General features: G+C 37.7%; 1 protein-coding gene and 1 long non-coding RNA gene across 2 annotated transcripts in view; one reads left to right on the top strand and one right to left on the bottom strand.

The window, feature by feature from the left end:
* LOC126092046 (protein unc-80 homolog) overlaps nt 1–20,145 on the bottom strand; it is a 1,190,994-nt gene that overhangs the window by 4,759 nt on the left and 1,166,090 nt on the right. The window contains exon 65 of the mRNA XM_049907452.1: nt 3,396–3,553. Within this exon, the coding sequence (XP_049763409.1) occupies nt 3,396–3,553 (158 nt within the window). The remainder of the gene's footprint in view (nt 1–3,395; nt 3,554–20,145) is intronic.
* Nucleotides 1–20,145, top strand: part of LOC126092048 (uncharacterized) — a 124,475-nt gene that overhangs the window by 19,197 nt on the left and 85,133 nt on the right. The gene's annotated exons all lie outside the window — the stretch shown is intronic.

Genomic DNA, 20,145 nt, shown 5'->3' with positions numbered 1-20,145 from the left:
GATGAAAATTGATATTGGAATTATAAGGAAATATGTTCTAGGGATGAAAATTTATGGAAATATCACTAGAGAATTCAAAAGGCAGGATTAACAAAGAACTCTAACTCCAGCTACCACATTTGCCTTTTGTTGGTCAGAAATACAGTCAGAAAAGAAGGCTTCTATGGCCTTAATTAGCATGAAAAGTTTAGATGATGTTGCAATTTGCCAACAAAATAATAATTTGATTAAAAAAAATTCTGCAGGCCACACAGTCTGCGCAAGTGAAGCAGTGGGCACTAAGCTAGTATGTTATATTACTTTATTTACATCATCATTAAGTTTCACAGAGCAGTGCATTTGGTTTTTTATAACTAGAATATCTGAAACCATACTAGCTTAGCTTGTTTCTAATGATTTTGCAGACATCTGTAAACATTGTGTATTATAGACCCCAATCCGTTTGTATGAATACCGTCCTTTTTCTAGGTAGTTTTCACATTTACATTTGTTTGGCTCTATGAAACTTGCCCAAAAACGATCACATTGTTCTTTGTTGGCACAATTTATCTTAGTGATATATATCTATCAGTCACTGACTTTTTTTAATGAGCCTGGATCCTACGTAGACATTTGTTGCTGAATGAATTCATTACAGCATATACAAATACACATCTGTAATTATGTTTGGGTTTAGAATCTAATTCTGCAGTCACTTGTTTGGTATTTCCCAAATTTTTATAATGTTTATCAAGTTTTGTGGTCTAACTCCAGGTTGCACATTGATTTTGCAGTTGAGAAAGTGATAGTTTTTAACAGGAAGCTGCCAATTATTGGAAATTCATTTTTGTTTCTTTGCACAGCTGTGGTGTACATATTATCTTTTATTGTATGATACCAACTTCCATTAATCTACAGATTTCTTGGATTGTTGGATTTATTGTGATGTCATTAGAAATACTGGATATGTTATTTTTTTCAAAGCTCCTACGCACACTCGTATTTTTGTAAGCATGTTGTATTATTTTTTGATGGATTTCACATCCACAGGACTACTTTTCTCATGTTAATCCATCATTTCCATCATTTTGTTTCTTTATAGTCAATATTTTGGTTTTTAATGCCTCATTGTCATTAGCTAGTAACTATATAATTTTGTTTTTTTGAATCCACTACACTTGATTTCAAGTATGTTTCTTTGCAAGTACAGTGTACTGCAATAGACTCTAAACTATGTTAGTTGTAATATTTTGATTTGTGATAAATTTAAATTGGTTGCAGATTACTCATTAGATAAAGTGTATTGTATGAAAATTCAAGTGAGAAACCTCGTATACACACATACTTATCATCAGGAAGCAAAATGTTTAGTACTGCTCACAGACACAAACAAAAATAAAAATGATGATGTTATACTAGCTTTTGGAACTATTAGTTCCTTCCCGAGAGTGAGAGAGTGATTTAGTGAGAAAGGAAGTTCTACCCTCATCCTCACTCCAGGTGGATGCCTCTCATATTGCAGTCTGAGTGATTTGCCTTTTCTTCTTAACTTTCCCCACTATATCCCTTTCTCTTCCTTGAGGAAGGAAGGAATAGTTTCAAAAGCTAGGATAATGAATCACAAAACTCAGAGGCATAGGCTGTCTTCCTGATTATGTTCATTGCTCTTTTCTTATTGGCTCTATTTGTATCTCTCCTTAGTCTTCTATGATGCACTGATGAGACATCAAACTATAATCTTTCTTTTCTATACTGCATATCCCCTTTGCCAATCAGATGTCATTCATTTTAGAAGAAGTTACATTGATGACTTTGACAGATATTTTTCATCATTAAGAGAATAAGCTTGGCTGATATCCTAGTCAGGCAACAGCTGAAGATAATACTCTGCCTCTGCTAACCAGAGGTCTAGGAGGGCTACACATCCCAGCCACAAGGCAAAATGCAAGTCTACATGTATGATTACCAGTTCATATAGGCACTTGGCAGTGTCTGAAACTGAAAGACATGGTGATAGCAGTAATACAAGTGCTGTTGGGGATAGTGAATCATGACACTAACAAGATGTGGGTTCTGTCTTTCTTCCTTGTGGGTGGATCACTTTCAGTGTAAGGTGCCAGACTACTACAGTATTAAGACTTGACCTCAACTACCACCGCCATCATGATGTTTATTGTGTATTTGATCTGTGGAACAAGGAACTAACTAACCAACCAACCAACCAACTAACTAACTTACCAACTAACTAACTGACTACCACCAGAAACACTTCTGTCTTATTTGGTGTGTCTTCAACTGATGTACACAAAGGGAGACAGATGAGCTAACTCACACAGATGCCTCATTTTTGCCACCTGCTGAGGATGTCATGTCACCTCTGCCCTCTGGGGGCAACTCAGTAATTATTTAATACTAAGGCCCACAACTTAAATTTTCAGTTTTTAAGTTGCTGTCAGGATTTTTGACTTCTATGGCATTTCTATGTAATGGTTAGATTCAGACATAAATTTAATTTTGGAAAATTGTATCTTGTAAACACAGCTCATAATTTGCTACTGCTGATTCATCTGTATGGCCTGAACAGTTATTGCACCTGTGTCATCCACAGGGAGAATGACAACAGATGTGTAGGATTGTGGGCAGGGATGTGAGAGTTTTGCACCAGGGTAATGCAGATTTTGCATGGCAAAACATTATACCATTTTGAAGGATGAATGAGGCAGTACATTGGTTGGACTGTAAGTCATGTTAGTGCACAATGAGAGGCAGATGAAAACCAAGCGAAGGGTGTTATTAAATTTTTTCAGTGAACTGAATTTGAATAAAGTTATGGAGTTTGATAGATGAATAACAGCTCTTAGTGGCTATTATGCCACTTATTCATTTACCCAGGTAATAGCTACAGGAAATTCTCAGAGCTATACTTAAACATGATAACACAGAACTACTACTATGTCATGAACTTCTTGAAATTTTGAAAACTCCATTATCATTAGACCATATTTTTGTTGTGTAATACGGTATTTCTTTGCTATTTGCTATATGGAAATATGAGAAACATCCAGGCAGTGTACTGAAATCAAGACTCATATGAAAAACTTGCCATTTGAAATACATTTGCTGATAATTACTTGCTTGTGTTTCACGTATATCACTTTGTACAAGTATGTATCTTGCTAGTATGACTTTGAAGAATATGATAAGATTTGTATTCTCATGCTCATAACTTGTATCACTCGTACATTGAAATAATCTTACAAATAACTTTCATCTTTTTGACAGTTTTTAAATGTCCAGTGCACGAGCATCAATGAAACAGGGCTCTCACAACAAAACTAGCAGTTCAACAACAGCTTTCTTCATTTTCTGGAGATGAATTTGCTCCACAACATAAAGAAGGAAAATTATGAGCTCACCTCTATGCGACTTTTCCTGCTTTTGCGTAGTCGGAAAGTCTTCCTGCTTTGTGCCTTAGATCTTTGGAGTCGTGGTTTATCAGTACTGCGACTACTCATCTCTCCTGAACTTCCTTCTGTGGGGCTGCCGGGACTTAAAGGCGTTACTGATGTTTCACCTATAAGATTTGAATTAACTACTGTAAGAAACAAGTCAGGGTTCTCACTTCATATTTTTCTCTGTTTTGTTTGGTCTCATTTGATTTCAAGTGATTATGATCAAAACAAATAGTGCTACTATCTCATTTGTGTCAAAGCTATTACTGGAATACACTATGTCAGCGTAATCTAAATTTTGAGAAACAAGTTATTTAATACACTTGTTAATTTCACTAAAACAAGGTAGTGGAACTACAACATTAAAAAATATTATTTGCTCATTTATAATGTTAATGAAAACTTTCTTTGCTGTGTTCAGTTGTACTAGACTGCTATTTCATTTCATCCAGATTTTGTAATCTGTATGACAGAAAGACTGTCAGTAATGTCCTGTAAGGACATTATATCCTTTTCAACTCCATGTAACTGGTGGCAGTTTCAAGTGATAAAATGTAATGATATAATCTGAGTCAGTTATTTTTAAATATGTTCATAAGTTTGCAGACTGCAATATAGAGGAAAGGAAAGCTACAATGTATACCAGTATTCCAGTGTGACATTCAGAATCAGCTGTCACTTGTACAACTGCTACAGACTCGGAACAAGGAGAAGAATGCCCAAATAAATTGCACTGTGTGCAATATAAAGCTTGTTTCTCAAAATAACAACTCACTGCAATGTGGACCATTTCAGTACGATTACAAATAAGGTACATTTTTTCTGTGAAAACATTGCTACAAACTGACCATTTACATAACTGGATTTTTTGTTTTAACCTTAATCTACAACAGAATCTGATAAATGTAACCCAACCAAATACTTATTATCTACTCAGAAATTCATCAGTGTAGTAGAAGGAGTCGTCAATTAGAAATTATTTCATTACCTGTCAGCACCTGTAATTCACAAGGGTGGCAGTCAAATATTTCAATAGCTGCATTCTTTACTTACGTGGAATTCTTAATGGAAAATAGATGTTATCCACTTAGGACAATTATCAGAATGCATCACACATATTTACTAATGTATTTTACTATTTTCATAGATGATCTGAAGTTCAAAGTTAGGTCTTTGAAAGGAGTCACAAACTATGTAATGATTTGAATTATGCTTATCAACTCATTAACATTATAAATGAGCAAATAATATTTTTTAATGTTGTAGTGCTACTACCTTGTTTTAGTGAAATTATTAAGAGATAGTAAGAAAGACACTGCGGAGTATTGCAATAGCAGGTATGGGCTGGTAGCCACAGAGTAGCAATATGTGGATCAGAATAACATGTGCACAGAAGGATTGTGATGTGGGCTAGCTGCACTGAGCAGAAAATTGCACAGCACATTGGTAATGGCCTTAGCATGTAGGTCCATGTCACCTCACCAGGACAATATTCTTCTTATGGGCTACATGAATAAGGGCCAAGTTTTGGAGTAACAAATACACGTTAGTGCCATATAAATATGTCCGAATTTTGAGGCAGAGGTCCTTCTGTGGAATCCAGCACCACCACTATGATGCAAGAGCCACACCAGATGACGAGATGACTGGCATCGCCAGTAGCAGTTATGAGTTTTGAGTCCAGATTGGCCAGTCAGCACCAGCACTGAGATCCTCACATGAGGCAATGAGTCGCATCCTGTGCCAGCCATCACTATGTGCCACTATGGTGTGTGTGTGTGTGTGTGTGTGTGTGTGTGTGTGTGTGTGTGTGCAGGGCTATATCCCAAGAAGAGGCTGTTTCCTAGTGGAATAACATTATAGCACAACACAGAGCATACCACTAATGTCATGGCCATGGGCTACTGAGGCTGTCGGCTGTCCTTTGGGCTGTAGTCAGCAGCATGGTGCACCTATGTGAGCATCTCCTCACTGGGTGGAAGTAGCCAGCCATGAACCAGCACTGGCTATGGTCAATGAAGTGAGTCAATGTTTGCCTTTCTGAGCTAATGATGCAAAGTGTAATTATAGTTGAATAGACACCTTTCTTTTGATCAGCAGTGTTTCCACTGGGCCTCCCAGCCATTGTCATCAACACTCACTCTACTGAGTACAGCTGCTCTCAACAGAGTGTTGTCAGGAGAGCTGACATCACCGCAGTGGACAGCAGGGGGTGTGCCACCTCCACGCAGTGTGTTGTCCTAACTGCAACCTGTGATATCCTCATCACAGGGGTGAGTGAGATTATTATATTCTTTTGTGGTGATAATCATAGAATCAAGTGTTAGGGGACGTCATAACTGGAGAGTTACTTTTGTGAGTTCAGAATAGCTGGTGGATATCTCTCATCTTAAAGATAATTCTGGGGATGAATGGTTACAACCTATGCAATGTACACAGTGCAATTTATTTGGGCATTCATATCCTTGTTCTGAGTCTGTAGCAGTTGTTTGTTTTAGATATAATTGTTTTGGGCACACAGCAAGACAGTGTAGAGTCCAGCTGGCTCATCATTAGACAGAAGTGGGGTAGTACGTGTAGCTACAGAGTGTTCTATCCATGCTGAATTGTTAGTGCTAGGTTTGTGAAAATGACTGAGTGTTCAGGTAGCTCAGTTCAGGGCAGAGAATACATTTGTAAATAATAAGCTAGCAGAGAAGGGATGATTGAAGTAGCAGAACCTAAGAGTGGATCCAGTGGTTGTGAACTTGGTTTCTCCCTTTTCCAGTAGGTTGCCTGAGGATGTGTTGGCATTTGTAGAGGTTCTCTTGGCAGTGGCTGCCATAAGGGGTTGGTCTGATAAACATTTGTTTCAGATAGCAATGCTGTGTCTGCCAGGAGAGGCAAAGTCATTTGTATATGCACACAGCTGCAGAAGCCAGAGACTTCTGAACAACTAAGGCAAGGATTAGAACAGAGACATAGGAAGTAGAACAGTGCAAGGGTTTTTTGTAAACAGTTGAGCATAATTTCACCCCAAAGGGCATAATGAAACCATAGAGGATTTTGTGGATAACATGAGGAAACTTAATGCAGACATGTGAGTTAACACATGTGAGGAAGTGAACAAGGTTTCCTGCAGAAAGCCAATCAATGGGCACTTAACACTTTCCAGAAGGGTTTAGCACTGGAGATGTCTAAGAGGGTATGCCTGTGGACCTTCATGCAGCAATCAGGTTGGCATTCAAGTATGACGAAATTCATGTTTCATCAGGAGTGAGGGATTGGGGAAATGTGTTTGTATAAAGTGTAAGATGTTTTAATTACGGGCCTATAGGCACATGCAGCCTCTAACCACAGAGTAATAGGGGTGGTATGAACTACCAGCAGTTTAATGGGATTATTAATAGAGGTTGTGTGGATCAGCAGCAAGGGTAGAGGAGTAATGATAGGCTTGATCTGGGTGATAATAAGGCACCTGTTACACTTAATAGACAACCACAGATCCACTGAAAGGCATTCCCAGTAAAAGAAAATGGAGTGCAAATGAATGCAGCAGTCAATTGTGCCATAATGTGTGTAATAGGTGGTAGAGAGTATAAGTTTTTGTTGGACAAAGGGACAGTGGACTTGAGAGATTTAGTGGGTGAGAGGTAATGGAATCCATCACATTATAAGTTGCTTGGGGTAGGGGATAGTGGTGTATGACCACTGGGGTTGGTAATAATGAGTTTTTCGCAAGCAGTTTGTGGAAGTAGTGTCCCATGTACGCAAGGGTTACAGCATGATTCCAGGGTTGGACTTTTTCCATCACCATCACATTGTAATTGACCATTGATGAGGTATAGTGGAGCTTAGTGGGAAGACATTCCAGCTAGGGGAAGCTGTTGTTGATATTGATGTGTCATGAGGTGCATCTGTTGTGCATGGCAATCCAGTTAAACCATAATCAATGACACTGGGGCTTAACTTGCATAACTGTGTGTCAAGTGGCTATGGAAAGTCACCATGGATGAGTGTGGAGCAAGACTTACTGATTGGTATGTTATGTATAGTGGAACCATTGGAAGATAGTGAGGTAATGTATTTATATGTTGTTTAGTGAGACAAAGTATTGTACATGTACAAGGAAGGGGCAGAGGCAAGGCAATACTCATCAATGTGGGCAATTTTGGCACTGATCAGATTACCTTGTTAAAGGAAATGACAGTGACAACATTGGAAATTCCAGATGAGCAAGACTGCCAAACAAGAGGAGTGGGCTTTAAAAGAGTGAAGCATTTAAAGGGTACTGAGGGGACACAGATGATGGACCTGTTGTTAGGATTTTGAGACCTGTTTTTTTTTTATTGTAAGGGCTGTTGCCTTCAACACCAATGATGCAACACAGTATCCCGGTGGGGAATGCAGCACTGATTTATCATAGCCATACAGAATACCACGGTCCCTACAAATGATTTTGAAGGAATTTATCAGTCAACAATCGGCTGATGGTATAATACAAGGAGGGAGGGAATTGTGATTGTACCGAAGAAGTCTACGAACGGTTCGAGGAAGTATCAGTTATACTGCAAGTATCACCATTTAAATAGTAATACTATGATGGCTTACTACCCTATCCTGAACATCATAGAAATGATTGATAATCTTGGGCAGTGCCAGCAATTCTCGACAATGGACTTGAAGAGTGGATACCATTAGTTAGAAGTGGATCCAGGGGACAGAGCGAAGACTGCAATTTCAGCACCTTGAGGATATTATGACTATATAAGAATGCTGCTTGGTTTAAAAATGCACCAGCAGCATTCCAGGACTTTGGACAGCATACTGAATGTAATGAAACCTCACCAATGTCTGATGTATGGGGATGACATAATCCTCTCTTCAAGGGATAAGTAGGAGTATAGGCAATGACTAAGAAAAGTATTCACGAGGTTACAGTCAGCTCATTTCAGTGCTAAGTAAGGAGAGGTGTCACTTTGCACTAGAAGAAGTCAATCATTAAGGCCATGAAATTAAAAAGAGGGTGTGAGGACTGATCCTAGATTGGTTCAGTCAGTGCAATATTTTCTGGTACCAGGAACAAGCAAAGAATTACAATCTTTTCTTGGACTTGCAAAATATTATAGAACATTCATGAAAGGATTTGTGGATATAACACAGCCCCTCACACAGTTGTTAAAGAAAGGTATCAAGTTTCTGTGGTTTGAAGAGTGTCATAGAGTGTTTGTCACATTAAAAGGGGTTTTAATGTCAAGTCCATTGTTGATGTTTCCATACTTTCAGAAAGAATTTATATTGTCATGTGATGCATCAACCCATGCTGTCAGGTGCATTTTGAATCAAGAGGTCATTGGCAAGACCATCCTATTGCTTTTGTATCAAGACAGATGATGAGTGGAGAACAATTATTCAATGACGGAAAGAGAGATGCTTAGCATGGTGTACCGTGTGACATATTTTCAGTGTTACCTGTACGGAAGGAAGTTTAAGGCAGAGAGGGACCATGCTGCTATGAAGAAATTACTAGGCACTGAAGGACCTATCCAGTAGATTGACAAGGTGGTTATTAAAACTCAGCAAATCTGAGTGTGTGAAGTAATCCGCAAATCAGGGAGGAAGCACGGAAATACGGACCCACAAAAATAACAGTAATACAAGCACAAGATCAAGACCTGGTTTAGTGGCAAACAGCACAGATTACTTATCAGGAGTGTAGACAGTATAGCAAACAACAGCAATGTAACAAGTATGACAGATTATTATGTAGTCAGATGAAGTTATGACCATGAGTGGTTGTGCCAGTGAAGTTGAAGGGAGACATATTCAAGTGAATGCATGATCATGTCTTATTGGGACATGGGGAATGATGGGCAATGAATCAGAGGTGGCAGAGAAGTTTTGTTGGCGAGGATGCAAAAATGAGGTTGATCAGTAAGTCAGTTGTGTAGAGAGTGTGCAGCATATAGATTTAAGTGGGAAACAGGTGTGCTATTGCAGGACATGTCAAACGCCAGCAGGAAATCATTTGTGTTAACCATTATAGATAAATTTCTATGTTATACTGAGATGGTGCCAATGCCAGACCAGCAGACAATCACAATTGCGCAAGCATTGGTGAGTAGATGGGTATGGAAGTATGGAGTGTCAGAAATAATAATAACAGATCATGGGTCAAACTTCATGTCAGACTGAACTGTGTCTGTTGCTGAAGGTAAAGAAGTTAAGAACTGGTCCAATACATTATCAAGCAAATGGAAGGATGGAACGGTTTCATCAGACGATTGCGAAGATGTTTAGTTATTATGAGAATGGCCACCATTAAGTTTTGGATGCATATTTATCTTTTATGGTGCACGCACATAATTCAGAAATACACTCTAGCATAAGTGGAGGCTCAGTCCAAGAATCTGTAAAGGTTTGGAGGAAGGTTCAACAAACAAACACCAAGACATTTTGGAAAGAGCAACCAATGAAGCGTGTGGGAATATTACCTCAGTACAAAGTGAGCCAATGGGTGATACAGTCAAGTCCTTATATCCCAAAAGGGTAGACAAAAAAAGTTTGTGACACAGTACCAGGGCCTGTACCAAGTGACTGAAACCATGCCACCTGTGAATGTGGAACTAAAATGGTTGTACATGTCAGGCATCTACAACCATTCAAGAGTGTGCCAGAAGCAGTTCCAGGCAGAATATAATGGGACCAAGGAAGGAAGCGAAGAACGAGAAGCAAAAGAATGAGCAACAGGTATAGAAGTTCATGTACCTCAAGCACGGTATGCACTAAGGCCAAGAAAGCAGTCAATATGTTTTGTGTCTCCGGTTATTTTCTTTTTTGTATTGTGTAGGTTATTGGACTAATTTTAGATGTATGTGTTTAGTATGATGAGATGTGCTGTTTGGAGACAGCAGGATTCTGAGGGAAGTGAAGGTAATAATGGTCCCTGTCCTCAGGTTGCCATGCGGAGAAGGTGTCGAACGAAGAATGTTAATTTTGGCAGTGCTATACCTCTTCTCGTCGGGCAAAGTTGGACTGCTGTGAGATCATCACCTGAATGGAAAGTCTTGTTTTCCAGGCAGCAGGACGTGTTATTATCTACCCATAGATGGTCATTAAGTTTAGTATTCAATGTATGGGAGCTGGGGATGAGATAACGAGGTTGGAGGAGGTGTCATTGGGTTTTCAGCAGTTAAGAAGTACTAACAGAATACTTAAGGAGGTATCAAAAGTATACCAGAAATTGCTCAGTGTGTGTGCATGATTAACGGAACAGATGCAGAAACTGATAGGAGTAGTGCGGCATGAGTCACACAAGGTAAAAATGGGATGGACAGATGCTGGAGGTAGAATACTGAAGACCATATCTGGGACAGCAGATGCAAGTTATGTAAGCAACCTAAACAAAACAACAGCAGCTACAAGGTATTTAGTAGAAGGGAATAGGGTGTCTATTGAATGGCATTTAATGTGTGCTACAACTGCCTACTGAGGAAGTGCTGGATTATGTCAGAACATCAGCTAGTATTATAAACTGGGATTTAGAGGCAGTTCAAGCATGAGTGCAAATACTGGATGGTAGGATAACAATGGCAAGACTGTTGCAGTCACTAGGGGATGGTATCTGGGATGCAATAGTGGAGATGATGCACATGCAGGAAGCTGTTCATCAGGCACTAGATGGGCAGTTAAGTCTGCTCTTGTTGTCACCTGAACAATACCTGGAGGGCTTGGGAAAGGATGGGTAGAATTACCACCAGAATTGCAATTAGTGGTAGAGCCAAGCAGCCAGAACTTGTGTTTCTACTACCATGGAGAAACTGTAGGCATAACAACAGATAGTGCACAGTCTTACGTGTCAGTGAGGATAGGTGGTCGATATGCACATGCCGTCTAAGTGTTAAATGTGTGATGAAGCAAGCTAGGATCTCTTTATTTCCTCTCTTGTTTTGCCAGCTTCCTCCTTAAATTCATTTTATTTTCATTTTTGCCTAATTACCATTAACATGCATGAATATAATCTGCATTTCCAGAAAAGAGAAAGGTTGACCCTCAGTCTTAAGGAATATAGCACCAGGTCTAATTTTGTGGTTAGTTTTGTGTATGTAATTAATTCCCTAATTTATTTTGACCATTCCTAGTTGATAATTTTGTTATAGGGTGAAACCAGTATTTGTTTCGCAACTTAGATTCCATTGTTGACTTATAAACAAATATAAATTCTAATTATAAACATTTGGAAGAAGAACTACTAGAATCCTTAAAGTATTTATTTGGCTCTGCTCGAAAACATATTAGCAAAGCCAGTCCTTAATTAATTCCAAAATAATTACCGGGTTTGTCAAAGGTATTGTTTGCATAACTACATCTGTCAGTTTCATTATTTAAACAAATAATTTGGCCTAACCTTTGTGATAGAAGGAACTGTTAAAAAGGAAGAATTTTTTGATGTATTCAGTTAATTGAATGAGTTATGTTTCAATTGTAATTTCTGTAACTTAAACAGTGAATAATGTATAGCATCAGTGCCTATTATTGTGAGGATATATAAAGGACCAGTTTTTGGTCCTGAGACAGGCAGTCTATGGCCAATTTTCAGACGGAATTATGTATTGGTAAAACTAACAATAATGCATAAATGTAACAGTGGAATAAGTGTAACAGAAATAGGCTTTGTGTTAAAACAATTAATGACAATGTCAGTTCAATTTATTTGAGAAGTAGGGTCACATGTACTGTATTACTCTGTAAGAACTGTGAACTGTGTGTTTAGGTTTTTACTGCTCATAGATGTATAACAGCAAACTATTGTAGCAGTATGCTGATGTTGCCTGCAATCTATTAATGAGGCTTATCACCATTTACCAATAGTTAACTGGCCATATAATTGTGTAACATTGGGGGGTAGTGAACAGTGAAAGTAAAGAACTGTGAAACACAATTGTGAAACTGTTGGCTACATCATTAACAGTATTCAGTGTTGAACTTCCACCCTCCATTTTTCAGTTAGTATAACAATGCAGTATGTTGACACTGAGAACTATCAACAAAGAAATAAAGCAGGCAAACATTACACACAGTGTACACCTATCCAGTGAAACTAGAGGCAGTTGGGAAGATAGTGCAAATGAGAGAGAATTGGGAGTTACTAGAGGTGGAAGTGGGGGTTGACACTTGGTGATTATTGAGGATGAGCTACAGCAATGCCAGAGGGGGTGGAAGGGGGGGGGGGGTCGCATATGCACATATGCCATACTCGCAAAATACATAAATCCAGAGAGATGAAAGCACATGCATCATACTGTTGTTCAAGGGATAAGATAAGGGGTTGTCCATGGTGGAAAGAGCTGATGGAACTGAAGCTGTATTTCCTGAAACTGGGTTTGATTTGAATGTATTCAGTACATAACCACATAGTAGTGGTTGCTAGTTGCTATGAGCAAGGACGACTCGTCGGAGCAAGCCACTTGGAGTTAAGAGCCAGTGGGTTGTTGATTGATGGGACTATGTGTGATATTTTAGGACCAACATTCCATTTACTGACTACAGTGATGGGAGCTATTCTGTTAAATGTAACACAGCCCCAACTGTAATGGCCAGATGAACCCTTAAGAGATATTGCCTAAAAAAACCTCAACTTCCTGAACAGTACCTGTAAACCTAGCCTAATCCATTTTCTAAGTCAGATAATAGCCGCTAAGGAGGGATGGATCACTGTGAAGCAGTTAATGCAGCATGTAGAACAGTATCAGGATGGTAGGCATTGGTAACCATGACCTTGAGAACTGCGATTCCTAGTGCCATGATGACTTTGGTTTTGCTCTGCACAGCTTTTATTTATCTGAGCTGTTCAGAAACCTGACCCTTGGGTAGTTCAAGTTCCCACGAACTGGATTACCTGGGCAGGAGACTAGAAATAAGTTTATTGAGTTTTTAAAGATTAACGGAGTCACTGAATAGTTTTTAGGGATAGTATGTATTCTATATATTAAGGGAAGAAGTAGTTATGGTGGAGAACCACATCTTAACAAGATCTGAGGGCCCAAGTTTTCTCCATGGAGGAGGGCAGTGTAGTGCCAATACCCAGTTTTAGTGAAATTAATAAGAAATGGTAAGAAATCTGTTGTGGAGATTTTCAATAGCAGTCCTGGACTGAAATCTGCAGTGTGGTGACAAGAGGGAAGGATTGAGAGACAGGCTCGATGCGCTGAGCAGAAAATTGCACCATACAGCAGTAATGGCCGTAGCAAGCAGGGTGACGTCACTACACCATGGCAAGATTCTTGTTACAGGCTAGGTGACTATGTGCAAAGTTTTGGTGTAATAAATGCATGGTGGAACCACATAAATAGGTCTGAATTTTGAGGCAGAGGTACTTCTTCAGAATCCAGAAGCACAACCACAGCACCAGTGCCATGCTGGACGATTGGGCGTCACCAGTAGCAACTATAAGTTTGCGCCTGGGTTGGGCTAGTTGCCACCAGCACTGAGTTCCTTGCAGGACTTGGTGACCCAGCACTGCTGACCTGCCATCTGCACCAGCACTGAGATATTTGAGGGACTTGGTGCCTCAGTGCCAGCTAATGTCCAACTCCTGCTGGATGGCATACCTGTGCACAGCAGTCACCACGTGTTGCTGTAGTGAGTGCTTGTGGTGATGATTTACAAGAAGAGGCCATTCCGCTGTAGAATGCCACAACACCACAACACACAGCACACTGGTGATGTCACAGCCAGGGCCTACTCTGGCTGCTGTCCATCCTCCAGACTGTCATCAGCATCCTGGGGCGCCTATGCGAGCACATCTTGGGGCGCCTATGTGAGCATCTCCTCACTGGGCGGAAACAGTCGGCCGTGAGCCAGTGCCAGCCAGAGTCATCAGGGTGAGGCATGTTTGCCTCACTGAGCTAATGATGCAAATAATTGAAGCTGAATAAATGATTCTATTCTGATCAACAGTGTTCCCACTAGGCCTCCCGGCTCATTGCCACCATCCCTCACACTACAGAGGGCAACTGCACTCAAGAGTGTCTATTCACAATGAAACTCTCAAAAACAATGGCATCTATGACTAAACTTCATATTTAGAAGGGTGGTTCAATACTATGAGCTACAATGTCTTCTCTGAGTGACCATCACATATTGTTTCTTCTGTTACTATTGTACATGCTGAAACATATTTAAACAGTTCAGTTATCACAGCAAGTTGAATTTCAGTGAGAAAGAATTATATACTACTTTATGAGTGCTGATGAAATGTGGCTGTCTACATTTTGCTCTGGTGATTCTTATCCAACAACTGTGTAAACAATAAGTTGTATGGGCAAAAGAATGGCACGTACTTTCTTCACTGAAAGTGAACACAGTCATAATGAAGGTTTGGTTGACTGGTGTATGAATTTATAAGCTTTTCCATGTAGTCACCATCAGACAAATTAATGCTGGTAAGATGATAGCCAAAATGAGTAATTTTAATGTAGATTTCTTAATGGAACCTTCATAAATGATTTGTGAGATGTACTAATACATACAATACAACTGATAATTGTTTGACAGAATGTTTTACAATGAATGGATTTTGACACCATCATCTTTATAGTGTTTTGTTTAGTAAAGAGAATTATTTTCCAAAGAGGTAATTAAATATCTTGAGAGGTATACTAAGCAACTTGAAAAACTGATGCAGTTTATTCGAATTTGATTTGCTTTTTTCAGTTAGATTTGATTTAAACAAATATACAAGGTGCAGATAATTTGGCATACTGAAAACAATTAAAAGATGTACCTGAACACTTAAATGAGCTTGATTACCTGGTCCTAATTTTACCAAACCTTTGGGTACCAATAACTTGCCAGCTCAGCTTGTTTGTTTCCATGAAAGCAAAAGTAAACGTAGCCAGCTATAGGGTAGACAATAATAAACAGGTACAATATAAGCTGTTAGTTGTGAACCATAAATGTGACTAAACTACTTGTATTATTGGTGGTCTATAACCAAGAAACTGAGTATTTAACATGTACTGGGAAAGTGACATACAAAGCATAACATTGTAGGATCAACAGCAAATATATGAGTACCTATCAGTTATATTAGAATAACATTTCAACAAATAGTTAGAAATTCCAAAGATATTTACTAATCTTAGATAAAAGCAGAGTTGAATGTTAAAAGCATGCTTCAGGAGACATGTAAATCATTTAGAGTACTTACTTCAAGTAATATCTAGATTTTCTACAAAACTTAATAATCTACAATAAAGAATCAGTAAGTTATCATTCTATAATTACTTCATAGAAAAGTGCTTTTTGAGTAACATGAACAACTGTGCATTCAAAAAGTACTAATTCTTCAACTTTGCACATCTATACATTCTACGATTTTTTGAATATACAAAGAATGAAGTCCATCTTCTAACATCTCTTGATGTTAAAATGCTGTTATGCTTCAACCTCAGACTGCTGACAACCTTGGCAGTACCAAGATTCACTTCTGTACTCAGTTTTCATGAGAGGCAGGGATGAATTACAAAAAGGAATGATACATAGTCACGTTTTACATAAAAATTAGATGCTCATAACTAGTAAGAGATGTTGTTCATATAACCTTGATAATATGTTATAGATCTTATATTAAAAGACACAGGGAGGGAGGGGAGAGGGAGGGAGGGAGGGAGGGAGGGAGGGAGGGAGAGAGAGAGAGAGAGAGAGAGAGAGAGAGATCACGAATTTTATGATTCTTGAGTCACAGATCAAGACAACAAAAATACCTAGAGATGTTTTTTGTTTTTGTGAACAGGGAATCGCATAATGTAACAAACATGTGAGATAAGAAATCTGACAGTATTTATTATTAGAAAGCACAAAGAAGGCATGCACATTCTCCATTTTATTCAGTGACTCTGAAAGACCAGTTAGAGTACCACCTTACATCAGTATAATATTTAAGGACACAAACTCAGCTACAGTTACAACTGTAAATATTTCATATGTAACTTACTTTGTGAAATATTGTATTATTAATTTTATTTTGCCTTTTAATTTAGTTTTTTGTCTTCAAAAAGCAAATAAAAATAACTGTGTGTGATCATTACAGCCAGACTTTTCATCTGCTGCATGTAGTAAAGGTGCATCAGTATTAGTACTGCAGTGCAGAGCCATGCACTGATCATATCACTACCATGCATGGTGACTTATTTATGTATGGCCAATATAGTCAATAAAAAAAAGAGATAAAAAATTTCTGTAATATTTGATCTCTTTCTGTTTTGTTTTAAATTCTGTGGACCCAAAAGAGTTCAAATGCCAAGTTTACAAATGGCTCAAAACTATAAGAAACATATCTATCTGCTTTACAAGCATTATCTTCTTTGAACATGGTGTTGCACTTGCCACTGAATCCAGTGTTTCCTGTTTAATACGTATGACACATAAGAATATAATTTATTAATAAGCAAATCAAAAATAAACTTCTTCCTTTTTGTAATAACCAGGATGATAAAAATAAATCTGCTAATACTGATCATCATGTCTACCAGTGTAACAATAAATAAAAAAAATTGTAATTCAGATTTAATTGGCAAACATTACTGTGTTAATTTACAGGGCGGCCATACAATTTTGAAAGTGAATTCTCTCTTTTCATCTTCTGATGAAGGTAAGAGGAGAGAATATACTTCTTGAACCATATCAGCTGCAGATCAGATAATTAACAGCTTGTAAATAGTTCTGTTGGTTCAAAATTGTGACCAGTGTTAGGAAATTATAAGCCCATCTTCAAGTATACAATACTGCAAAAGGAAAAATGAAGAAACTATAATAAGAAGTTCTGTAAGACTCAATGCTTCTATGTAATAACAATAATGGGGTTTCACTGTCCAATGCTAAATATGAGGTTGATACAGTCACGTTAGTCAGTACAAAAAGATGAATGTCTCACCAGATAGTCACAAAATAACCTAAGGAAACTAAGCATCCAAAGGAAGGAAAAATGGAGAGAAATTCCATAAGAACATCACTGAACACTGGGAGATAATACATTGTGAGGCACAGGGCCATCAGACACTGTGAATACTAGGTGTGGGCAGGTGACAGATGCATGTACAGCTGAGATATGGAATGACGTGTGGTAGAAGGCAGCTGTGCACCGATACTACCAACCATCAGATCACAAGTGAAAGTGAAGCTCCTAGTGGCAAATAGTGTAACAGGTCACTGACTAGCATAGCATTAACAAATGGTGAATACAGAATCTATAAGTGAATAGAAAATAGTTAAATGTGCAACATTGAAATATAAAACTAAGGTGAAAATTATGTACTTGGGCATAAACAGTGAAAGCCCACCTATTAAAAATAATATAAAAGATAAAATTTTAAGAATTTAAAAAAGCTGCAGATGAGACAAGAGTGGCAAGTTGGATAAAAATAAACATAATGATCCACAAAGGAAAAAGATAATAAATTAGGTGGCTAAAATTAATGGGATACAAAGAAAAATACAGTTCCTTTGAGAGGAAAGTCTGACAGGAATACTGGCGAGATTTGAGCACTATTTCAAATGGGAATAATTATTTAGAAGACAGATGTACTTAAGTGTGGTTTACTCATTAGGGGTAGTTGAAGGATTCTTGTTTAAGCTGTGCATAATTTCTATTTTCTCTAATAATTCAAGGACACAGCCTTCATTGTGACAATGAAGAATAGTCAAATTCATATTTTATCCCATAAATTTTAATCATCTAACTGATATTTCTTTTCCTTTGTGGATACTTAATGTCATAATGTTTATTTGATTTGCAGCTAGTTTTGCCTGTGACTTTTGTCATATTTTGTAAATTTTATCTTTTACCTTATTTTTAATAGATAGTTGGGCACTCTCACTATTTATGCATAAATACATAATTTTCATCTTAGTTTTATATGTTGACGATGTACATTAAACCATATTCCATTCTCTTATATAATATGTATTCATGATTTGTTAATATTTGGTCTAGTCAGTGTTTAGGTACATGGCGGAAGACCCCCAGATATGTTTTTTAAAAAAAAAAAAAAAAAAGAAAAACCACGATCGACCATAAGCGTCAGCAAAGACATTAATTATGAATACGCGGTAAGATGCAGAAAAAAAAAAAAAAATAAATAAAAATAAATCGTCATTCATTTTTCTTTGTACATGATTTTATGATTTTGTTGTCACTCTCTCATATGTGGATGGATGATTAAGATGTACTGCCTAAAGTATGAAGTATTACGAGTGTTACGTATTATATGTGTGTATGAATAAGAGAAGATTTAATGAAAGTATTAAGTATTTTTTTTATCAAAGTGAAGTGGAGCAAAGTAAGGATGATTTTCTTCATTTTTTGACATGCTCTGGTGTCCTTGAAGTTGGCTGCCTGCATATACAATTGAAATGTCAGAGAGGAAGACTGAATAGCCTAAATTTGTACAAACAGAACATTTCTAATAATGCAATTGTATTATCCTTTAAAATTTTTTTTCCATTCATATATGTATTTTTTTTATTATAACACATCAGTCATCTCTTATGCTATTCTCCACTAAACGGCTTATACAATATGTTGTTATAGTTTCTTCATTTTTCATTTTACAGTCTTGTACATTTGAAAGATAGGCTTATGGTTGCCCAAAACTGGTCATGATTTTGAACCAATAAAACTATTTACAACTGAACTGGTTAATTATCTGCCTCTACTATGAAGCTCACTTGCTGCCTTTCAAGCCAAATCTTATCTCAGATGCACCATGATTTGCATAAACTTTCACATGTATGTCAATACAGTTTTGAATTTACATGATTTAATTTGTCATACTGTAAGCTTAGTATAAATAAACGACTTACAGTTAATATTTGGATTGTTTTGTTATTAACAATGACATACTTCAAGGTGTTTTATGATAGCACAGTGACAAAATCCACACATGATTTGCACTGATTCTTTTTTACATACGGATTTCACATTTGAGAAAGTTGTATGCATAACTGTTGTGGCTGTTTATTACAGATTCCGTCACATGTTGCTTCCCCAACACTGATGTGTGGAATGTTTAATTCTACATGTGTTACAATTTTTTTTTTTACTCTAATGCAGCTTAATAATGCTGAAGGGGGCAAAATTAGCTAACTGCTAAATAATGAAATGAAGTGGTTATTTAAAAATAATATCAGCCTACACAAGGAAATGATTTTCCACCAGAAATTGACAGTGGCTGTGGACCCATACATTCAAAAGGCTATTGGTGTTTGATTTCACGTCTGAAGTCATCCCATGGAGCAAGTACAGTCACAGTCACATAGCACAAGTTAGGTGTAGGAAGGAGAGCATGGGTGTCTGCAGGAATTTATATGGGGTGAGGGTGCAAGACTCTAAAATTGCCATTTTTCATATAAAAGAGCTGATCACTTTTGAGAGATATCATGCCACAAGAACTAAATTATATAGGTAACACAAAAAAATTATCAACAATGTAGCAAAAAATAGATTGTTGCTTACTGTAAAGATAACACACAGACAAGCTGCAGACAGGCATGATTAAAAGACACTTAAACATAAGCTTTTGGCCACAGCCTTCACTGGAAGAAGACAAACACACACCATTTATTCACACAAGCAAGCACTCCTCATGCACACATGACCACCAACTTCAGCAGCTTGGGTCAGAATGAATCCATCACGTGGAATTGTAACAGCAATCTAGAGGGGGTGCAGAAG

This window comes from Schistocerca cancellata, chromosome 7 (assembly GCF_023864275.1).
Source record: "Schistocerca cancellata isolate TAMUIC-IGC-003103 chromosome 7, iqSchCanc2.1, whole genome shotgun sequence".
NCBI classification, from domain to species: Eukaryota; Metazoa; Arthropoda; class Insecta; order Orthoptera; family Acrididae; genus Schistocerca; species Schistocerca cancellata.
Note: the sequence above shows the minus strand (reverse complement) of the source record. Positions and strands in the feature narration are given on the sequence as shown.